Here is a 24,069-nt window from a genome sequence, read left to right as displayed (position 1 = left end):
ATACATCAGGCTTATGGCTGAAGGGACAAGACACTAGAGACAGGGAGATCAGTCCAGAGATGATGGAGACCAAAGAACAATAGTTTTAGAGAAAAAAAGAGGAGCGCATCAACTCAAAAAGTATTTCAAAACTAAAACTAGTGGGACTTGTGAAATGATAGATGTGAAAGTGGATATAAAGAAAAGAATCGAGGATGTTGCTTCAGTTTTGGTTTGGATGACTGGTAGACAAATGGGAAGCAGATAAGGAGAAACAGGTGGAAAATGATGGGCCACAGGCGGTCGAGGGTGGGTGTCTGCTAAGAGGCTGCATTTGGCCATCTCAGGATCCAGGGAGAGGTCAAGTTTGGAGACAGAGTTGCAGGAGCCTTGTCTTTGTTGTCTGCTTTCTGTCACCCACTCATCCCATTTGCATTCCCATATTCCTGCCCACGTGGTCCGTGAATGATGACTGAATAACAGAGGGAGAACTGAGCAATCATTTCCCCGTCCTTCTCACTTTGACACAAGTCTAAATAAGGCTGTCTTAACTTGGAGATGATGTAGGTGCTCTGGTCCCGCCCTGTGATAAGATGCATCACTGTCCCCCAGTTCATCCTCTTTTCTTTCGACAGTTACTTCCTAGAAATCAGGGATTCCCCTAGTCATTTTGGATGGGACCAAATCTGAAATCTGCATGTGAATCATTAATGTATTTTAGTAGTAAGTGTCAACTGGTCTCTGGTCTTTTATCTACTCTTAATGAAAAAAAGATGCAGGAATTCATAAAGAGGATAAAACAAAAGTAATTGACATCTGGATTGGAATACATTCTATGATTATGTCTTATTTTTTTTTTTTTTACCTTCTAAGTATGTTTGATGAAAGTTATCTAAATGTGTTACTTTTATTAGGGATTGGCCTAGATGTACTAGGAACATGCTAGATAAAAGAGAGATTAAATTTACATTTGTTTGTTAAGTAATATAAAGAATCCACTTATCCAAAAATAATCCACAAAGATAACAGAGAGCCAAACGGTACATGCAATTGTGGTTATGTGAATCCAGTGTTGTATCATTAGACCCTTGAAGGAAATGCATCACTCTAAGCAGAGTTTCATTGGGTGTATAGGATGAGTGAATTCATGATGCATTCTGAGGCTGCTCGGCAAAGGTGATCTCTCTTTGCATGCTTTTGGCATGACAGGTTTTAGGAAGGTTATTGGTTTTCTCATGTAGCTGAATCACAGAACACTGGGTACTTGTTCCCACAGCCTGGCCACCATGGCACCTATGTTGGGGTTATCACTTGGCAACAAGATAAATACTCTGACTGAAATGTTACACTCCCTAACAGAGCTTGTTTCAGGTGCAAACTTTCTCATACTCCTGGCTGTCCCAGGGCAATATCTTAAAATAGGCAAGGTTTGCTTTCTTTTGCCCTGGAATCTGGTATTGTCTTTTTCTGTGGCCTGGGCTCACTGTCATCCAAAGCCTTTTCGTTCTTTTGCTTATCCTCTTCACACACTCCAAAACTCTTTCCCTGACCACCTCTCTCCACTCTGTCAAAACCCTTTCCGTAGGAATTAGAAACATGTATTATTTCTCCTAGAGCCATTAACATGATGATTTTTATTGCTAATTATAGAAGAAGATGTTTATTCTCTGATAAAGATATTTCAAGAAGTTACCACATGACGTCTTAGCCAAGGGGACCCCAAATTCACACCACAGAGGTGGCCACTTTCATATCCATTGACTCCTGCTCACAGCGACAGCTACTTAAATTTCTAGGGAGAACCACGCTACCGTAATACTAAATCTAACTAATATGAATGATCTTTGTTATAAAAACAATGTTTCAATATATTTAATGGAAAGTCATTAGTAAAATAAGATTATGAGATGGCATTTTACATCAAAATGGGACTTCCTTTTTGACCTACAATTGTATCGCACTTTGGATAATTTCAGTGGTGACATTATTGCGGTGAGGGGTGATACATGTGTGTATTTCCCATCTACCCAGCAAATCCTACAGGGAGGGTAATTATGGAAGTACCAGTGGTTGTTCATTCAAAGTGGAGAAGAGAAAAGAATAACATTGCAATGTGCTGAGCATGAACAAGTCATTCAGCAAACACTTAGTGAGCACCTTAATTTGAGCCAAGTGCCTATCTCTGTCTCTGGGGAAGATGATCGTGGTTTATGGAGCTCATGGGAGACAAACACTCAGCGGTTAATGCGCAGGCTGCTCATTCACAGTTGGACAGGTGCTTCAGAGAAAAAACACAGTGCATATAATCTCTCAATCAGAATATTAGAACTTTATTCATAAAGTTTTCTTATTTTTGGCTTTCTTTCTCCTTTAGACATGTTTCATTGTAGGGCTACTGGAAAGAAAATAAACACCTCAATATAGATACTTCGATCATGTATTGCTGGTTCTTTAAAAGTAATGCATGCCTATTGTGGAAAATGTGGGGAATTTTTTTTAAATAAAAAAAAGTTGACAAACATCTATGAAGTTACTACAATCACTGTTCACATTTTGACACATTTCCTTCAAGTCATATTTCTGCACATATTTTACTTATATGTTTGAGGTCATATTGCATATACAACATTATACATATATAATGTTTCTTAACCACTCATGGTAAGTGGTACTATAATTTTTCTTATCACTTATGATTGGTTTATTTATTTATTTTTTTACCACTCTTTACCACTTATGATTGTCTCACCCATTTTCCTAGAAGATAAGAAAATGAGCGGGTGAGAGACTTCCCAGTTCCTTACTCTCAGCTTCTGCCGAAGTGATCTGACCTACAGCTGTTGCAAGTACAGTTTCATCCATCAGTTTCTTATTTCAGTTATTATACTTTTTAGTTCTAGACTTAATCTTATTTATCTTACAATGGTAAGACTCACTACGTGGTAGCTCTGCTCTTCTGATTGACATACTGATTGGGCTCTTGCAGTGGTCTGGCACGTAACTGCCGCCAGCTGCATTCTTCCTCTACATTTTTCAGATTTTTCTTCCCCTTTACAGTTTTTACAAGCAGCTTCCCTTCTCTGGAGTTTACATAGGATCTGAAGGATCTCAGGCAGCCACTCAACAGTCTTGGCTTCCCACGTCTGTAATTTTAGTGCTTTCCCCTTTCAAGCTTCAAATTTTTCATTTATCATTATTCTCTCCTGGAGGCCCCTAACACACATGTATCAATCCTTCCCCTCTTTTCTGTGACACCGCCTTCCATTGGTGCCATTCATAGGGGCTTCTCATCATGTATTGTCTTTTACGCTTCCTCCAATAGTTTGATGCATGACCATCTTCTCTTTTTATACTGAGCTCATAAAATTTCTCTAGGTCCTAAGGCAAGTTCCAAATCTGGCCACCCACAATCACTCCGTTATGCTCGCTAACCCTGTGGAACACTTACTATATAAAAGATGATACGCTAAGCACTTGGTAGACATGATCTCATCTGCTCTTCACAAAAGCCTGTGTCATTCAGGAATGCTTAAATAATATAGACTTATTATGTATCATCTCAGGTAACAATAACAATAAGAACAAAAACTAGAGGTAGGTAGTTTCCAGCATTGACTTGGGAGTGCTCTGAAGTCAGGGCTCTGGTTTGCATCTCGGCAAAGCTCTTGGCCTTCCTCTATGGTTGATGTATGAGAGCATCTCTTGGCATCACATCCTCAAACAGCCAGGCTCAAAATGGGGTAGAAGGGGATGGCGTAGGACAGGGAGGTTCTTGTTTTATGTCTCCCTCTTATCAGGAAGAAAAAATTTCCCCAGACATTCCCCAACAGAATTCTCCCAAACCTCACTGACCAGGATGGGGTTATATAGCTACCCCCTGGACCAACAATGAGGCCCTCCTTCCACAAGACAAGGAATCTCTTGATACCTGAACAAAATCAGGGAGAAGTATAACAAAAACTGGATTGCTTTTGCAGAGGCAGGGAACAGGGCCGGCATCATTAAGAAACTTAAGCTCAGAGAGGTTGAGGAAGAAATTTGTGCAAGATTATACAACTAGTAAGTGGCAAAAAGAAAATTCAAGTTAGAACTTTCTGAGTCTCTCAGGATCCATATCTGTGCTCACCATACTAAAGAGCCTTTTGAGAAAATTTTAGCATTTTGCTCAGTCCAAAGATATTTTGTAAGTACCAACTTGATGCTCAGCACTGTTCTTGCTGCTGAAGGGGCATCGAGTGTAGAATCTACTTAGGAATGGAAGCCCACTCAAATGAAATATCTAGAATACACATGATTAATTAGTGAATTAAGAACACATTTTTATATTGTAGCTCTAAGAGGTGCAGTTCTGTGTAGCATGAGTTCTCTGAGGATTGTGGAAGTCAGACTGGATGTCAGGGAAGCTGTGGGGTATCAGCAGAACCTCAGAGATTTGGCTCAGTGGGGAGAAGGGAGGATGGCATTCCTGTTGAGAAGAAGGGGAGAGACACCTGGACCAGCAATGGCATCTACTGATCACTCACTGAGGCAGAGATCTGGCTGAGCACCAGGGGATGTTAAAACTTGTAAAAGGGTCAATGGCTGACTATGAGTTTCCTTTGGTGTCATGGAGGAGCTTAGGAGTTGAAAGATTATTGTTGAGGGTGGGATTCCAGCTTTTTCTTGATGTGACCTGAGATCTTCCAGCAATTAAAAAAATCAAATAACTTGGGTTTTGGCTGCCTGACACAGATTCTGAAGAACACACGGATCCCATTGTCCCTCTGATAATAACGAGGGGTTTGGGCTAAGTCACCCCCACTCCTTTGGATGGGAAACTCTCATAAGTGAGATGAGGTAAGGGTAGATCTAGGTCTGTGAACCACGGGCAAACTAAGAAGCTTACAGAGGGCTCAAACCCACAGACTTTGTCTCACTCACACTCAGGCTGTTAACCCAGCTCTCTAAGCACAGACACGGAGCTCACCCCAGCAGCCAAGAATAAATATGGTGATTGTACTTCTAACCATCCCTTCCCTTTGAGGATTTCCTACACATAAAAGTAAAGCAAATAGAAGAGAAGCACCTTTACAATGTGCTGCATTTTTCAATTAGCTCTAACAATACAACCATGTTTAGACTCAAATTATCTTTCATTATGCCTATTTTTTATGTTTTTGTCCTCTAATTCCTTTGGCTGTGTTGAAACACCTACTGCCTTTTTTTTTCTAGACTGCTTTTTTTTTTTTTTTAAGAGATTGAGCATGGGCATTCGTGACAGGGGTGGGGAGGGGCACATGGAGAGGGAGAGAGAGAGAATCTTAAGCAGACTCTCTGCTCAGCATGGAGCCTGACGCCTCAGGGCTCAATCTCATGACCCTGAGATCACCACCTGAGCGGAAATCAAGAGTGGGATGCTTAACGGACTGAGCCACCCAGGTGCCCCCACCTAGTGATTTTTTTCAATCAAGTTTTCAACAGCATGATCCTAGAGTTAAAAGTCAATTTCAAGTACACAGTGGATTTTCTCTGTATAATAAAAGATAAGATCTGTGTTGGAAACTGGCAAATAGAAAGTTATTTGGGTGTGGCTGGTGGCAGGAGATTTGGGTGGAACCCAGAATTATTTAGGAAATTCTACTTTGAGAAATCTAAAACAGTTTAAAATAGAGAATCTCCAAGAAAGAAAAATAGTGGTTCTCTTCCTCTCTGTTGTCTTTAAATATTGCAACCCACGAGCCATCCCCGTGCAATGATAGAAGGGTTATTGCAGAATTCGGCACTGTCCTTGGGCATAGGTACAGAGGGGGACACTTGAAACGGGCTGATAAACTTCAGCTAATTTTAACAGGCATGTGTAAGTATTGCCAAATTCTTAAGTTTCTGAATGACGTCATCCTCTGAACAAATTTCTTAAATGGTGCCTTAGCAAACAAGCATTTTTATAATAGTGATGTCGTTCTGAGTAAAATGTTGAATCACTCAAAGGATACAGATTAGAAAGAGAGCGGGGAAAAAAAATGCTCTGTGGGAGGGGCAGAGCTTTATAAAACCAGTCTTCTTCCCGCGTGCACTACGGTAGTTCTCTGAGGAAGCTTCCTTGTCAGCAGCGCCTCCGGGAATAACCAGGTATTTCAGTGATTTCTGTGGCCGTGGAAACAGGCTTTCATTTTTTTCCCCCTCTTCCTTTGTACCGGGATTATTGATAATGAAAATTAAGGTGTGGGATGTCTTTAGAAGATGAGTAAAAATGTCATGGTGTTTTCTTGTTTAGATTTCTTTTAAGTGAAAATATTTTAGGTCAAGATTTGAATTAAATTTGTAGTAAGGCTTAATCTTGAATCTCAGAAGCCAGCAGATGCCTGTGTAACATTAGCTAAACTAAAGCGACCAATCAAGTTGAGATGTTGATTTTATCGAACAGGTTAGAATATGTATATTCTTTACTAACTAGGGTTTTGACACTGAATTGGATGGAAATGGCTAGATCAATTAACAGACAGTAATTTAAGCAATGAAAGTAATCTATAAGTTGTATATAAATATAATAAAAATAAGAAAGATGAAAGTATCTAAAGCTATCAGAGATTACAGAAATTCAGCAGCAATCTGAGTTGGGTCTGTTCAACCCCACCTTATGTTTATTGAATTTAGTTCAATAATTGGTCAATTTAGTGGAAGAGAAAAATTTGCCAAACTAGTTGTTGGATTGACTGAAATTACTTCAGATTTACTTCAGGTTTAATAAATCATTTAATACCCATAAACAGACACTCATTCATTATGAAAATCATCAAATAACAGGAACTGCTTTTAATTTTGTTGGGGGAGAATGTGCTAAGTTTGGATGGGATGTTTCCTCGAAGGTACTATTTTCTCTTTGTTTTCATTGATTTTTGTGGTCAATTTCTAAATATTTGCACTATGTTGTCGCAAAAAAAATTGTTTTAAATGCCACAACAGACTCAAATCTAGCATCCAGCGCCAACAAGAAGAGGGCCGTAGTGGCCCCTGGGGGCACCTCCCAGCTTCCTGATGACATGTGCTGAGTTTTGGGGCACGTTTGTTAACTCGTGGGGCAGGAAGTGACACAGATATCTTGGAGCCCAGCCCCACGTATGCTCTCCATTTATTCTTCCTCGTGATAATATTAAGCCTTAATTAGTAGCATGATATTCGGAAGTTAATGAAACAATTTTTTAAAATTTTAGTGGTAAGAAACTCACAACAGGTATCACCTGTTTTGGGCGATGATGCTATTTGGCATCATTCTGTGACTTCAGTTGTACATTGTCTCAGGCAGATTCCCACCTAAAGGTAAGGCGTGAGTTGTCTGAGAAGAAACTTGCCATATGTGCCTTCATAGATTTCTAAGACTGCAAACTTCTCAGACCTCATGTGAAAATCACCAGACTCAGAATCAGAAAGCTGAGATTCAGTCTAGGCTCTGAAGCTAACTAGCTGTGCAATCTACATCTCCATATTTTTTGTAACAAGAAATCACTAGGTTTTCCTGGGCAGGTAATAACACAAATTAAACAAAAACAGTGCTGCTGAAGGAATTTGGTAACTGCAATATAGACATGAGATATTATTTTTTTATGTTGAATACAGTTATTTCACTGTATTTAAAGAATAAAAAGTAGACTATTTTTAAAAGAAGTAAACATATCTGGGACAATTTAATTCTGTCCTTATGTACTTTTTTCCTTTATAAAGTCACCAGAAATCTATCAAAAGCCTCTCTGATAGTTTAACACTTACATTTTGTTAGAGTCAGAGTGACTGATAACGCAGGATACTCTAAAGGATTCGGTCTAGGAGCAGCCTGCAGTTACTTTTCTGGTTCTGAGCCCTTATTTTCTTCACATGAGGAGAGAGATATGTTTTATTTATGATATTGATTCTCAGTTTGTATCCAAAATGTTACTGAGGTAATTTACAAAAATGATCTGCCCAGTAAGACTAATTAGTTTCAAGACAATTTTAAATCGGTAGAAGGAAGGGGAAACAAATGTGTGAGCCACCCAAGTTAACCTAATCTCAGTGATGAAGCAAGAAAAAAAAAAAACACTAGCGGGGTTTGTTTGTTTTTTTTTTCCTACTTAATACGCCTTCTAGGAGCATTACAGACTTGCTACCTTCCTATTTTTATTTCCTCTATCTAGCATTTCTCAAGCTAGTAACCTGCCTAAACTCTTACACATAATAGTGAAGTTCACCACCAGCAGGAGAGGGAGTGTGAGGCAGTGTGGATCGAGTGGGTTCCTGAAGCAGACCTAGGCTCGAATCCCTGCACCACTGCATAGAAGCTCTGTGACCTTCTGCAAGTTACTTAACCTCTCTGAGCGTCAGGAGGTAACCTATAAAATGAAGATAACAGTATCTACTGCTTTAGATCCTGTGAGGATTGAACGAGAAGAGGTGGTTTCAGGGACAAATTTTGCTTAATTTACAGTTTTGTCTCAATAAAATACAATTGGATGGTATTTCAAATGAGACATTTTGATACAAATTGCAATGATTTTCTTAAAAAGAAGTGTTCGTGAACCAAGTGTTCCCCTAAGACTGCCCTGGATTGAGGAGGGAAGGGAGTGCTGGCCCTTGCTGGGAAGCCTGCTGAGTGAGCCAAGCCTCCTGATGAGGACGTCCCTCACCTCGGGGCCTCCCTCCGCCCCTCCTCAGCTCTGGGAAGCCACTGTCACAAAGGTTCCTGTGGGATGAGCATCAGCGTCATTTGGTATATTTATGTATTTTGGTAATTATAGGGTGTGTTTTAAGCCACCCTGAAAGCATAACACACAGCCAGAAAAATGATCACTGGCCAGTACCAACAGATACCCACACATACCTTGGGTGTGTCCATGCTTTCCACTTCACACGGAGACTTGGGTCATGGAAGGTGTGTCTGTCCTTTATCTTCAGGTGGTAATAGGGTGTGTGTGTGTGTCTGTTTCGTGTTCATTGCACGCAGTGCTACCTGAAATGGATTTCCCTGCTGGGGGGTGGCGGGGCAGGAGAAGCAGGTGGCCATTCCAGCACCCGCCACGCACTGCCCCCCCCCCCCCGCCCCGTACTGAACTCCTTAGCGTGGAAAGCTGTTTTATTGCAGGCTGTGGATGTAGGTGTGTGTGTAGGGGGAGAGGGGGGACAGGAGGTAGGAGCTGGGTAAAAATACTAACCCTCAAATGATGAATCTAAGCCACTTCAAAAATAGGGAATCTGAAAGAAGATGGACAATCTCAACTGGGGCCAAAAAGAATGTGTTTGAATATGCTTGTATTTGCCCATGTGTGTGCTGGATATTTGCAGATGCAGCCCAGAGGTTGAAAACATGACCCTGGAGGCCACCCATCTGGCTTCCATGCCTTATAGTTGGGTGACACTGGTCATTTTCTTGATCCTCTGTGCTGTAGTTTCTTCCTTCATAAAACACGAATAACAATACCTTTCTCATAGGGTTTTGGCAAGAATTAAATGGTTGGTAGAATGTTTAGAACAGCATCCGTTATACAGTAAGAATCTAATAAATGCTATTCATTGTCATTGCTGTTATTATGATTATTATATGGAGCATCCCTACTCATCATTTAACTGTTTGTTGCATCTCAAGATCAGCTACAGGATCTAGTACAAAAGGAAAATGCAGGGCCCCTTGTTCAAAATTCTTAAGAATTTTAAGTTGGTGACAGCAGAGCATCACTCGAAACCTGGAGCCCCGTGAGGCTGCACAGGTCACATGACCATGATGCCATCTGGGCTCTAGTTCACGTTGTTCCCTGAAGGAAGAACAGAGAGGGAACCCCTGTGCAGAGTATACCCAGGTACTACTCAGCCGACATCACCCAAAATGTTGAGTCATCTTTCAGAGCTGTTTTTCTTTCTTCCTCACTTTCCTTCCAGATTGAAACAATGGAAGACCTTTATGTGGCCAACACAATCTTCGCCCTCAATTTTTTCAAGCATCTGGCAAATACTAGTGCCACCCCAAATCTCTTCTTCTCTCCGTGGAGCATCTCGTCCACCATGGCCATGGTCTACCTGGGTGCTGGGGGCCACACTGCACATCAAATGGCCAAGGTGAGTGTCTGTTAAAACTCCAAACCAGGACTGGGTCCCTCCTGAATGGATTTATAGAATCACAATTTTATGCTTCAGGTAGCTTGACTTTACCAAGGTCACTAGTTGTCACATGCCATTACCACACAAGTCCCCCAGATTCAAATCTATAAAACAACTAAACCATGAAAACTCTCAACTGTAGGTAGCGGAGAATGTCATGAACAGCTGAGGTCACCACACTGCTGGAGATGTGAGGAGAGCAGTGTGACTTCAGAGGGCCTCAGCCATATTATCACCCCCATGAGTTCACGTCAACAAAATGGCGTCTGGCCTGATGGCCAGTTTTCAAAATCAGGGTGGACAGGGTGTGCGGGAGCATTGTGAGGTCTTTCTGTCAAGGCCTCTGGCTTCAGTCCTTGGTGAAGGGACACAAGCTCAGTCAGGGGACTCTTTCACTGAGCCTGGGGCCTTGGAAATCCACCATATACCACAGGGCTCCAGTGGGATGAATTCAACGCATTTAAAAAGCACCTGCTCCTGTCAGTGAGCCGGATAGGGTCATCATATAATTAAGATTCTTTCAGATTCGCAGAGCCACAAATGTTGACATTGTGTGCTTGAGCTAGAGGCCCTGCTTTCTCACAAGCACACACCGTGCTCTCAGTCACACCAGAACGCCTCCGGCCACTTTGGGGTTCCCAGGAGAACCGCGCCTGAGCCTACAGATGTCCTTTGCTGGTGCACGGTGACCCATTTACCGTGGGCCGGGTTTGAGGTGGTTCACAGGGAGGATTAGCCAATCTCACTGCACGAGGTCAGGAGGTAAAAGGCACCCCTCCCTGTGTGTGTGGCAGTTTAAACATCCAGGCTTACAACAAAACTCAGTTGCTCAACCCTGATACCAGCACCATTTGGCAATTCTCCTTCCCCTTTACTCTCTTCCCCTTGGGCAGGGGGAAACTTGAACTGCGTGGCAAACTTCAGAAAACATCAGGGTCTTAATTTTTTAACTGTAAAGGGAGCAGAAGCAACGTATTGTGAGGGAGAATGAGAAATGAAGTACTCTAGGTTGTTGAAATTAAAAAAAAGAGATTTTTGACACCAGAGGCGAAGGAACGTACTGGTCACTCTGGGCACAGACAGCTTTTCTGTATCTAGAAAGTGCTTCAAGCATGTGGGTCTATGCAAAGATGTGATATTGTTTTCCTGTAACTCTGCTGCATGTACTGATTTTACAATTCGAAGGAAAAAGTGGTTAATTACCTGCTAAAAAGAAGAAGAGGGGCTCTTTGGCTTGGAGGAAGAAGGGCAGACTTTGGGGACAGGCCAGGCTGTGTGGAGTGGTGGCTTCACCACTCTTTACTAGCTCTGTGAGGGAAGGCGCCAGAACTCTCTGAGCCTCAGCTTTCTCATCTATACAATGGGAATGAAAACTGCCCAGCCTGGAGGACAGGTGTGAAGACTGGAGTTAACCCGCAGCGCGTCTGGGAGCTGTATCTGTTCCAGCAGCTGGTGCCCCTCGGCACCTTAGCCAGGTGCCCCAGAGCGTTCTGTGAATTTGCCCACATGCTGCACGACGCTATGAGCTAGAGGCTATGATTCCCATACCCATTTTACAGACCAGGAAGCGGGGCTGGGAAGAGGCCCCATGGCTGGGACTTGGTGTGACTGGTAAATTCACGGTGTTGTAGTGGGAAGGAAGGGAGACATGGAAGGCTCTTATGTTCAGGATGAAGCCCCAGGCCTGCCGGGGCTCCACTGCCTGGCTGGGCAGTGTGCCTGCCTCTATTTACCCCGTGGCCTCCGCATGGCCCAGGGTCCCCTCCCATCCCCCATTTCTGTGGGGGCTTTTGCAGCGATTCAGCAAGTCTTTAGGGCTAGCCAGGAGACTCTTGATTTTTAAGGATCAACTTCCTTAGAAGGGACAAAAACCAGAAAAGCTGTTTCAAGAAATATTCCTCCCTTCTGTGAGGGCAGAGTAGGGCCACTTCTTTTCAGAGTGTTAGATGGGACTTATGACATATAATCGGAAGAGCAGAGAAAGATCCCATAGCCCCTAACACCTGTCCTGCCAACCCAGAAGCTCACGACCTGGCTGGACAAGCTTGCGTTTCCTTTGTCAGCAGAGTCCCCACTATCAATCCATTGACCAGATAAGTTCCTCCTCACCACGGGCCTCACAAGGGATGTGACGCGGGCCCAACGGGACCCAAAGGATGTGGGAGTTTGGGGGGAGGCCTGGGTGCAGGGCCAGCCTGGGGGTGCTGAGACCGGAGAGGCCAGGCTAGAAAGCTGTCATGCTGGGAAGGATCCTGAGGCAGCTTCACAGGACCAGCCTTCACCTGCCAGGTTCACTGTGTTTTCTGGATCTGCCACTTACATCATCTGAACCCGGTCCCCTGTCTCCCACATGGATGTTGGTTTCTATGTGTAATGCAGCATATGCCAATATTTTATGGGATCCCTGTTAATAGTGAGTAACCGTGTTTATGCTTAAACTAACTTGGGCTTGTAGTTTTTGACAGATTAAAAGTGGATAATAGATAAGGCCATTGAAAAGACAGAGACATACAAGGTCGTGAATTAACCTTATTACTTTCTTCAAAATACTGGCATTTTTTTATCAAGGCCATTTATGGGTTGGATGATAATTTAGATACTTTAGTGAAAAGGTTATAAATCATCTCATAATAACCAATTATTGTCAAAATGGCCAGTATATGGATTAGTATAAAATAACTCAAGCTGTTTCTTGTGAGGGAAATTTCAGTTGCAGACACTTACATATTATGTATAAAGAATATCTGTGCTTGATTCCAAGACACAAAGGCAGGGAAGTAGATAGGACCGCTAAGAGGTACCTGAGTGCCATTGGTTTAAAGGTGAAGTAATCTAGCAGGAAAACACTCTCATAAATATGTTCACTCTAATTCCAAATGTAGGTGTTTCAGTTTGACAAAGTTGGAGCCCAGAAGACCCCAGGGACCCTGGAGAACCTTACAGGTTGTGAACTCATGCAGCAGATCCGGAAGGGCACTTATCCTGAGGCTATTTTGCAGGTATCTGACTCATTGGTTCATCATTTCTTTTGCATTTTATTTCTAGAATCTTCTTGTCTTAAAGTCACAATAGTAGACAGGGAAGGAACCTAGTACAACTTCCCTCATTCATAGAAAGAAAACTAAGACTCAGAGCCCTTAAATAAATATCCTATGGGCACACAGATAAATATGGGCAGGGCCAGAATAGAATCTAGACTTCAGGACTTTTAGGTCAAAAACTGTTTCTAGATTTAATCATACCGCTCTGTCATTAGTTGGGCATGTATAATTTATTCTGAAATCATGGTAGCAACTCCTAGAATACACATGCATGGATGCAGATTTCTAGGTGGAAGAAGGTAAAGAGTGACAAGCAATTGAGGAATGGGGTAGGTCAGGCCCAATGACTTCATGAGAGACCACTGACCCTTAGATATCCCTCTCAACCCCTCTATTTATCTATTTATCACCTGTCCACGTATGTATGTATGTATGTATGTACATATCTATTCATCATCTATCTATCTCAGGTACTAATTAATATCTTTTCTCAATATTTCCTTAAACATCAGCTCTCCAGCTAACTTATCGGATCTGGACATAGATGTAATCCTATTGATGAGCAACTTCCATAATACGCTTGTGGGTTAGGTAGGGGGAGATCTCCCATAGCTTCCTTCTTAGAATGCAGCTCCATCTGCCCGTTGCCCAGGGAATTATGGGCTGGAGGAGGTGCAGAGGGCCCCATCGAGGTGGCGATCCAGCCAGGTCTCCTGTGACACCTGGAAGTCCATCTGCAGGGCTCTGTCCTCGGCTTCACCCGCTGCTGGCTGTTGCGTGACCGAGCCCTGTGTCTGTCATCATGCTTACAAACTCCGGGCTGAGGACTGGAATTCACCTACATTTTTCATGGCTTTCTAAAACCCAGATTTCCCACCGTACAGACTACCCTTTAATGGGCACTTTCAGACATATGTTAACTTTTTCTAGAATATTTCTTTGGTAACGTTTTAATATAATAAAATCCCTTAGAGACCTTGAAGTTTAGGAAATTACAAAAGAAGCCTCACTTTCTTCTAGGACATTGGTTACTTCAAGGTTAAATACAATCTGTAGGTAAGCAAAATTTGAAACAAGTAAAACATTACCTTATGAGTTTAATGCACTGTATCAAAAGTATTTCCTCAGAGATTCCTCTAAAGTGTCAGAAAATTCTACGTGTGCATTAATACAGCATTTTATTGTTGCCCTGAAAAAAATACATTTACTCACGAAGTATGTTGTTTAGCCGTCCTGTTACATAAAGAGATCCCTCCTTTCTGTTTAAGGCACAAGCTGGAGCTGCAATCCATTCATCCTTCCGCTCTCTCAGCTCTGCGATCAATGCATCCACAGGGGAGTATTTATTGGAGAGCGTCAATAAGCTGTTTGGAGAGAAGTCTTCGAGATTCAAGGAAGTAAGTGAAACCTGCAATTGAAATGGCAGGGCCCCCAGTGTGCAATGAGGTCACCTTCAAAGCTTCTGTCTGTGATTCACAAGGAGAGTCAGAATTCCACACCAGCTCCCTGAGGCTCCAAACGCCCTGGGTCACAGCTGCTGTTGCGCATGATCCTGTGGTTGGGAGCTCCCTCCACGGCTGCAAAGGCCCCGTGTGCAGAGTGACTGCTAAAGCTGGGGGAACAGTGATTTCCAGAAACGCTACCCACGAGCCAGCTTTCACCCCCTACTCAGTGTCTATAATGCACAGTGCAGGAGGGCAAATGAGTGTGGGCAAGGGGATCAACGGAGCACTTTTAATCCACACTATTTCCTCTTTCAGCCTCCCAGCCCCCCATAGCCACCCTCCACCCCTTCCCCTACCTCAGCCCCTTAACCCCCGCACCCCAAGTCTTGACAAGAAGCCCATGATTTACAATTACACCAAGTCTTTTTCAGTATGTATTCTGTGTCACCTTTGGCCCGTTTCTTGCTTTAAAGGAATATATGCAACTCTCCAAGAAATACTACTCTACTGAACCCCAGGCCGTCGACTTCTTAGAATGTGCTGAAGAAACCAGAAAAAAGATTAATTCCTGGGTCAAGACTCAAACCAAAGGTAAAACGAAAGCAATATTTCCTGTTCTTTTCAGTTAGGAACATTTGATCTATTTTTTCAAAAAATCATTCCTGCACTTGGCCCTAACTCCCTTAAAATTCACCTCACCTTAATTCTTTTGGTTAATGTAACCTGATTCTCGTTTAGCTGAGTGGTGTTTTAAGTGAGAAAAAATAGGTCTACTATAGGAAGACATGTGTTCAGTACTTAAATAATCTGATTTTGGATATTACCTTAGGATGGAAATATGAAAGCAGGCAGACCCGTCTTCCAATGTAGGAAATACCAGTATTGAAATAATTGTGCTCTGTATCCGCTGTGGACAAAAACAAAGAAAAAAGTCATGACCCTCCACTGAGTAACTGGTGTGAGACCCTTGGCAACAGAGAAGGAGGGATCAGAAACTTATTTTACCTGTTTTTCACCATTCCGAGCCTATCTGCTGTGAGGGTGTTTTGGTCCCTGCTAAACCACTTTCTACTATTGCAGCTCATGTCCCTAAATCTTTCATGGGCTCCTGCCTCACTTTTGTTTTTTACCAGGACTCATACTTAACTAAATCATCCATTCATTGTTATTGAATTCAGTCCTTCAGTGAACAGTGGTTAATCCACCGTATATTTTGTGCCAGGCACTGTACACGTTCTGTAAATGAAACAGAACCGGACCCTGCCACCCTAGAACTTACAGTATAGGGGAGGTTTTCAGTTCAGTCGGCGATGGCTGTCAGGTGGTCACAGGTGCTTTTATGGGGACATACAGGACACTGCATGGGAGCACGTGAGGAAGGCGCTTGCCTCTGGTGTCAGGACGGGAGGAGTCTCCCTGAAATAAGAAGTGTTTGCATCATCATTAGGAGGATGGGCTGCAGCTGGGCAGGCTAAGGGCATGGTGCCTGGGGAGAGAGTTCTAGACACAGTGCACAGATGTGCCAAGATGCAGAGGTGAGAGAGCTTGGCCCCCTGGGGCAAGGAGTGCCGATTGGCTGGACTCGAGTGTAGAGCACAGGAGAGGGGATGAGACTGCAGAGGTGACTGACCTCACACACTTGTCCTGCTGTCCCCATGTCCCCACGTCCCCACACAGAATAGTGTCACTGCCGTCCAGCTGGCCTCTGCAGAAGATCTTACTCTTCGCTTTGACTTTTGAATTCTTAATAATCCAACAGACCGTGCTGGACGACTGCTGGCCCCTGAGCTCTCGGTTGCTACCTCCATCATTGCTTCTTATGCATTCCTTAATGTCAGAGTTTAATTTAAGGGGCAAACTGAGGTCCTAGCCTTTCCTCGAGGTATCTCCCAGCCACTCGTCTCTTCTCCACCCCTTTGGTGCTTTGTTAGCTTCATGACTCCTGTTAACGTTCACCTTATGCAGCCTTCCACTGTGACTGAACTGATTTTATTTTGTTTGCTTTGCCATCCCATATAGACTAAAATTATTTGAGGGTAGGGCCAATATGTCACCCTTCTCCTGGGTCCCCACAAAAATTAGCACAGTCTTTGGCTGATAATGAAAATCCTTCATTCTCCCAAATCTCCAGGTAGAATTATAGGTTGTAAATTGCTGGCTAGCAACATATAGATGGATTTCTAGGAAGAAAAACACAGAGATTATTACGAAGGTGAATTGTCCTGGTATTTCATAGATTTATGAGCTGTTAGGACCAGAAAGGTCCTTGGAGATAATTTATCCAAATTTGCCCCTTTATGGTTGTGGACTCGTGGTCCCTGAGGGGTTAATGACTTGTTCAAGATTGCACTACCATTTAGTGGTGAAACTGGGGGTTCCTCTTCTTTGATCCTTAGTCTAATTCTGAATTCCTTATTTGGGTGTTTAAAGAGTTTGTTTGATAATGTAGGCAAAAAGTAAATGCTCCTGTAACTCCAATGTTTAAAACCTTGTTTCAAGGAATAGTTTGGTGTCTTAGTTTCTTAGCTCCCATACTGGGAAAAAGCACACGAACCAAGTTCTGTAGAACTTATAAAATATTTTTGTTTCTCTGAAAATAGTTGTTCTACTTTTGTTCTTCATTTCTATAACCGATTTCGAAATTACTGTTCTAAAATACTGACAAGCCGCTGACACAGAGGAATCAGGGAAAGTGAAGTTTAACAGAAGTGAAAGTAAAAACTGACTGCAGAATTCAAGAGACATGTAGAAGTTCTGCTTTTCTGAGAACAGCACAAATTCGTTTTCTCTCTAAGCATTTTCTTCAGTGGCCGTGAATCAAGCAGTTGTGTTGCCAAAATCCCTTGTCGTCCTTTGGGCTGACTGCTTTACCAAATTTTGTAATAATTTGAGGGAATTGTCTGTTTTATTTATTATGATCACGTGAATTCTGTCATTTACATCACAAAGTTAAGTAAAGCCATAGCAATTTTCAATAGTAACCAGGAGTTTTAATTGCCTGGGGGATATATTGAATGGATATATGGAAGCTGGTCAGATTACATTGACCTTTATATTAGTCCTGTGTCTGTCAGTAGGATACGGAGGTGGTGGAGGTCGACACAGAATCCTGACCATTTTACCACTTTGTGACCTTGAGGAGACTGCTAACCTTTCTCAGCGGGGGATCTTTTGGTGTAAAATGACACTAGGGATACCCCAATAGAATAGTTGTCAGGATTAAGAAAAATAATGTATTTGAGCAGTTGAAAAATTATAGAGCGGGTAGTAACTGTAAATGGGCTATTTCTTAAGCCATTTTTTTGTTAACTACCACATTTGGATGTTATAATTCCTGAGACCCTTCTTTCTCTGCACTGCCACAGTACTTTGCATTCTGCTACAGGATTTCTGACACATTGTTTCACTGCTGATTTTGAATACCTCTTCCAATATTCTCAGCCCCTCCAAGGCAATTCTTCCTTTCTCCTACTGTAGGTCTAGCACGACTTAAAAAAAAAAGTTTTTGAATGAATCAGTGGGTCAGACCCATATATTGTCTGGATCAGATCTAGAGGGAGCGCAAAACTTTGAGAAAACAACACAAAAGGAGGTGAAAATCTTTCCATGTTTGATAGTCATTCTAAATTTTAAATGCATTACTTCTTCATTTTCTCTTGGACTTTGCAAACCTTCTGAGAAAGGTGGTCTGCTTTATTTATGCTTTAAATAAATTGTGAGAAGAACTCGAGCTTGAGATCATCACCTCTGCAGAATCTGACAAATGTAGATGCTGAGTTTGATGGTGACTCAAGAGATTCAAATCATAATAACATCACAGTTCTTGGTCACAAACCCTAAACATATGTCATGTTTTCTGTAGGCAAAATCCCAGACTTGTTACCTGAAGGTTCTGTAGATGGGGACACCAAGATGGTCCTGGTGAATGCTGTCTACTTCAAAGGAAAGTGGAAAACTCCATTTGAGAAGAAATTAAATGGACTTTATCCTTTCCGTGTGAACGCGGTATGAGACAACAAGATGGATTTTCCTAGCATGTATTTTAGGACCTTGGCCAAGACAGAAAAAGAAAAGTTAGAGACCACTCATGTTCCTGCATGACTTGTTAGTCATAAATTATGCACATTGGACAGTTGGTTGACTCCTTCAAGCTACTGAGTATCGCTCAGTAATTTTCTGAGAGGCCATATGAGTGATGGTGAAGACCATGGACTTTGTAATTACATAATTCTGGATGCAGTTGTAGGTTCTACCACTAAGGTTCTACTAGTAACCATCTATGACCTTATTTATCTTCTGGGAATTCCATTTTTTAGTCAGTAAAACTTGGCTATTGTAAGGATTCAGTGAGATTTCACAGAGTTCTTGGCCCATGGCAGGTGCTGAACAAATATTTTCGTATTATTAAAATTATAATTGTTGTCCATCTTAATAATAGATGGAATCATGATAAGGCTAATAAGAGCAACTGTAAGGTATAAATAATTTATTTTGTTGATTTTTAAGAACGTATTTCTTCAACACTAAAGCAGAATCTATTTCTCTTTTATGTCTAATTGTAAATCTCCTGACATCTTAGTATCAACTTTCATATTTTACTTCTTAATAATTTTAGACTCAGCGCAAACCTGTACAAATGATGTACTTGCATAAAGAGCTGAACATTGGGTACATAGATGCCCTGAAGACTCAGATTCTGGAACTCCCGTACGCTGGAGGCGTCAGCATGTTCCTGTTGCTTCCAGATGAAATTGGTGATGTGTCCACTGGTTTGGAGTTGGTAAGCCATTCCAGCTTGGATTGTTTGAAACCTCTGGAGCTAAACTCACCTTTCATGATAAACATGTCTACAGGTCTAGAAAATGGTATGCAGCTCCTCACAGAAACATGTGAATTGGTTGAGAATAAACGTTCATGTCTCACCCTTTCAGAGCGTGAAAATATGTCACACATGCTACGTTCTTGCAAATATTTTACCAGCGTATTACATTTTTATATCACCCACAATATGGCAAAGTTACAGTCATTGATTGTTAACATGAGACTTATATGTTATTTGCCTTCTTTTCTGAGTACTTACAGGCTTTTTTTTTTTTTTTTTTTTAATTTTGGATTTGTAGTTGGAAAGTGAAATAACCTACGATAAATTCATTAAGTGGACCAGTGAAGACGTGCTAGCTGAAGATGATGTGGAGGTGTACCTCCCCCAGTTCAAATTAGAAGAGCGCTATGAACTCAGATCCATCCTCAGGAGCATGGGCATGGAGGAAGCCTTCAGCCCGAGCCAGGCTAACTTCTCAGGAATGTCTGACACCAATGACCTGTTTCTGTCCCAAGTGTTCCATCAAGCCACCGTGGACGTGAACGAGGAGGGCACGGAAGCAGCTGCTGGCACCGGGGCAGTTCTGTCGGGGAGGACTGGCCACGGAGGTCCACAGTTTGTGGCAGACCATCCTTTCCTCTTCTTTATCGTGCACAAAATCACCAAGAACATCCTCTTTTTTGGCCGGTTTACCTCACCCGAAAATTGACAAGTTCTGTTTCTGCACAGGATTTCATAGTATGAGCTGTGAGCCTCCGTGAATTGCAATAAATGCCAAAAATTTAGAGGCTTTTCCTACACATTTCTGCTTTTTTCTGAACAACTCCTACTACATACTAATGATAAGTACAGAAATCACTAGACAGCTGTCCACCATAATGTTGCAAGCCTATTAATCATTTGGTCTCCTAAGCAGAATGGTGCTCCAGTTAGGTCTTCTTTACTATCTGTTTATTGTATAGCATTTACTTTTACCGTATTATTTATTATTTTATAGAATGGCCTTAATTATTGTTCACTGTCAGTTTTATATAGCTGATAGTTACAGAAGCAGATGATCAGTTATTTTTCTATCTAAAAAAGGGCATTTACTTGTTTGTATAATGAGGGATGAGTGGTTGTCCTTTCCATGCCCTTTTATAATAAATACCTAGAAGAAAGCATTGAACAACAGGAAAATATGTTATGTGCATTTCTAGCATTATGTATCACATAGATGTGTCTATAACTTATAAAATTACAACTACATAAAAAAATAAACGTGTTTGCACACAACCATTTGTTTGTTGTCATTCCATTGGGTCATTAGCTCATAAGCCTTGTCATACCTTGATTCCCAGGGATCAGGCATCATGCCTCATTTTGTGGGGACCAAGAAAAAACAGAATAACGGAGATAAGAAGATATCTGCCCCTGCAGGGATCCCCAGTGTTGGGAGTGGGATGGGGTTGTGTGTAAAATGGTTTAGAGTTGCCTTCTCATAGCAGGAAAAGGCATAGCAATTCAGAAAAGCTTGAGTCAAAGTGCTTTGGGGATCCTCATGGCTAAACCTCAAGGATATCAGGAATAAACACCAGGTCCAGTGGTTCAGACATAGAATCATGGTCAAGGTCATTGAGCTGAGGGTTCAGAAAGGGGAAGATGGGCTGGGTGTAAGAGTAAGAGGGGAAACACAAATGTCTTCTTTCAGGGGTGTTTGCTTCAGATAGTGCTGAAAGCTTTGAGTGGGTCAGAGACAGAGCAGAACATGACTTAAGTCCTGAGAACTGAGGTGGGTCTGGTTTGGGGAGTCCGAGCTGGCTGCAGAGTCTGGCTGCAGGGGTGTGGCTGGACTCTGAGAATGTCTCCCAGGCAGCAGCCTCCCCTTGATGGAAGGCAGGGACAGATGACCCACTGGAATACGGTGGCTAAGCAGGTAATATCAGGCCCTTGAGCCCCTACAGCTCAGTTTTAGTCCTTATGAGTTGTCTAACCATGGGCCAGGAAGGGTGCTTCTTTATGCTTCGGTTTTCAGTCTAGAAAAAGTAATGCTTTTCTCATAAGGTTGCCATGATGGTTATGTATGTATGTATGTATGATGTATGATGAATTCATACATCATAAACAATTCAAAGAATGCTGAGCATGTACAGAGTTTAATAAGTACTAGTGCTGGTGTTTATTATCTTTGTCAGAAATAAAACTGTCTCACTGTCAGCTGGTCAAATGTAGAATCCTGGAAAATTACAAAAAAAAATAGGTGTGTAAAGCTTGAATTGTGGTTTGTTTCCTCTACATCAGACATTCTTGAAAATTAAGTGTTCTTCTTGCATTCTCTTATGTTTAGATTCATTTTTCTATGAACTTCAATAATTTAGCAATTCGATAAGTAGCAGTGTTGGGAACAATTGAGTTTTTAGATATCCATATTTCTCACTCTCATTATTGAGTTAGAGGATGGGCATGGAATTCGAGGCTCAAAGCACTCTGCAAGACTTTAGTGGTATGATTTTATGGTCTTCTAGCACCAAAAATTGCTGATGGGAAAGTTGATGTCAGGATAATTCTTTCTCCTTGTAGTTTTCATAATTTTCTTTGTGTTCCTAATGATGTTTTTGATATTTCCTTGCATTAAGACTATTTTTTAGAAGTGTTCTGAAAAATTTGTCTTGCTCATCAGCAGATTTTTTCCATCTGGAAACTTGTATATTGCTTCAGTTCTGGGAAACTCTCAGCCATTGCTGTGGACTGAATGTTTGTGTTCTTCTGCCCCATATGTATGTGAAAGCCCTCATTTCTTTTTTTTTTTTTTTTAGCATTTTATTTATTTAGTTAGTTGTTTTTTATTATTATGTTATGTTAATCACCACACATCATTAGTTTTTGATGTAGTGTTCCATGATTCATTGTTTGCGTATAACACCCAGTGCTCCATGCAGAACGTGCCCTCTTTAATACCCACCACCAGGCTAACCCATCCTCCCACCCCCCTCCCCTCTAGAACCCTCAGTTTTTCAGAGTCCATCGTCTCTCATGGTTCATCTCCCCCTCCGATTTCTCCCCCTTCATTCTTCCCCTCCTGCTATCTCCTTTTTTTGTTTTAACATATAATGTATTATTTGTTTCAGAGGTACAGATCTGTGATTCAACAGTCTTGCACAATTCACAGCGCTCACCATAGCACTACTGGGTATTTACCCCAAAGATACAAATGTAGGGATCCGAAGGGGTACGTGCACCCCGATATTTATAGCAGCAATGTCCACAATAGCCAAACTGTGGAAAGAGCCAAGATGTCCATCGACAGATGAATGGATAAAGAATATGTGGATACACACACACACACACACACACACACACACACACACACACACACAATGGAATATTATGCAGCCATCAAAAGGAATGAAATCTTGCCATTTGCAATGACGTGGATAGAACTGGAGGGTGTCATGCTGAGCAAAATAAGTCAATCAGAGAAAGACATGTATCATATGACCTCACTGATATGAGGAATTCTTAATCTCAGGAAACAAACTAAGGGTTGCTGGAGTGGTGGGGGGTGGGAGGGACGGGGTGGCTGGGTATGTGCTATGGAAAGCCCTCATTTCTAATGTGATGGTATTTGGAAATGGGGCCTTTGGGCAGTGGTTAGGGTTAGATTAAGTCATGAGCATGGAATCTTCATGATGTAATTGGGGCCCTGAGGAGGAGATAAGGAATCAGAGCTTCCTCTCTCCACCATATGAGGACACAGAGAGTAGGCAGCCTACTGTGAACCACGAAGAAAGCCCTCACCCAAAACCCAACCAGCCTGGCACCCTGATCTCAGATTTCCAGCCTCTAGAACTGTGAAAAAAATGTTTGTTGTTTAAACCACCCAGTCTCTGGTATTCTCTTATAGCAACCCATAGGAATAGGGCAACCATTATCCGCTCATTGTCTCTTCCCACTCAATTTATACTCTTCTTCTGAATTCCTATGAGAATATTATTGATGCATCTAGAGTTCTGTCTTGGAAATTTTTGGAATACCTAATAAATTCATGTGGTCTAAACATCAATATCATAAAAGAGGCCAGAGCAAAAACTATCCCTCCCACCCCTGTTCCCCATTCATATAGTTCCTATCCCTATAGCCCTATTAGTAATGTCTGTATATATTGCCACATACACATAGGGCAGGCCATAAATGATGACAACAAACAAAACTGTGTTGATAAAATTATGTTGTTAACTTAGGATACTAATACCTCTTTTTCTTTCCCTGCCCACCCCCAAACAGGCATCAAAATAATGCACAACCATGATTTTATCAACATAGGTAGTATATCTATAAGGATTTTAATCAAGAGGTAAGTGGGAAAGGAATCTGGAGAAGGTTCAGGGGAAATCAATGGGTAAAACTTAGTTTGTGACTTTAGAGAAGATGAAACCATTTCTTGGCCGGTTTGGCAGTTTCTGCATTGATGCATTTAATGCAACATAAATAACTGGAGCGTCTCCGTGCTGCGCATTGATGTAGCCCAGGTCACTTTCTGGTGAACTACTGCCAGTCAAGATGAACAGTCCCTCTATCTACAGCCTCCACGTGATACTTTCAGCTAATAACAGTCTGGAGGCACCAGTAGGTACTACTAGCTGCTCAGCACACGGCAGGCAGGAGCAGTAGAATTTCTTACACAAGTCACATTCCCTAGTGA

The 24,069-nt window shown here is 41.9% G+C and overlaps 1 protein-coding gene across 1 annotated transcript; it reads left to right on the top strand.

The window, feature by feature from the left end:
* The first annotated feature begins 6,050 nt into the window (after positions 1 to 6,050).
* On the top strand, positions 6,051 to 20,158 carry SERPINB2 (serpin family B member 2). Its single transcript, XM_032422807.1, has 8 exons — positions 6,051 to 6,087; positions 9,862 to 10,038; positions 12,963 to 13,079; positions 14,390 to 14,518; positions 15,040 to 15,157; positions 18,429 to 18,571; positions 19,182 to 19,346; positions 19,687 to 20,158. The coding sequence occupies exons 2-8, from the start codon at positions 9,871 to 9,873 to the stop codon at positions 20,095 to 20,097; spliced, it is 1,251 nt and encodes a 416-aa protein (XP_032278698.1). The 5' UTR covers positions 6,051 to 6,087; positions 9,862 to 9,870; the 3' UTR covers positions 20,098 to 20,158.
* The last annotated feature ends 3,911 nt before the right edge of the window (positions 20,159 to 24,069 follow it).

Source organism: Phoca vitulina, unplaced genomic scaffold (assembly GCF_004348235.1).
Source record: "Phoca vitulina isolate PV1807 unplaced genomic scaffold, GSC_HSeal_1.0 scaffold27, whole genome shotgun sequence".
Lineage (NCBI taxonomy): Eukaryota > Metazoa > Chordata > Mammalia > Carnivora > Phocidae > Phoca > Phoca vitulina.
Note: the sequence above shows the minus strand (reverse complement) of the source record. Positions and strands in the feature narration are given on the sequence as shown.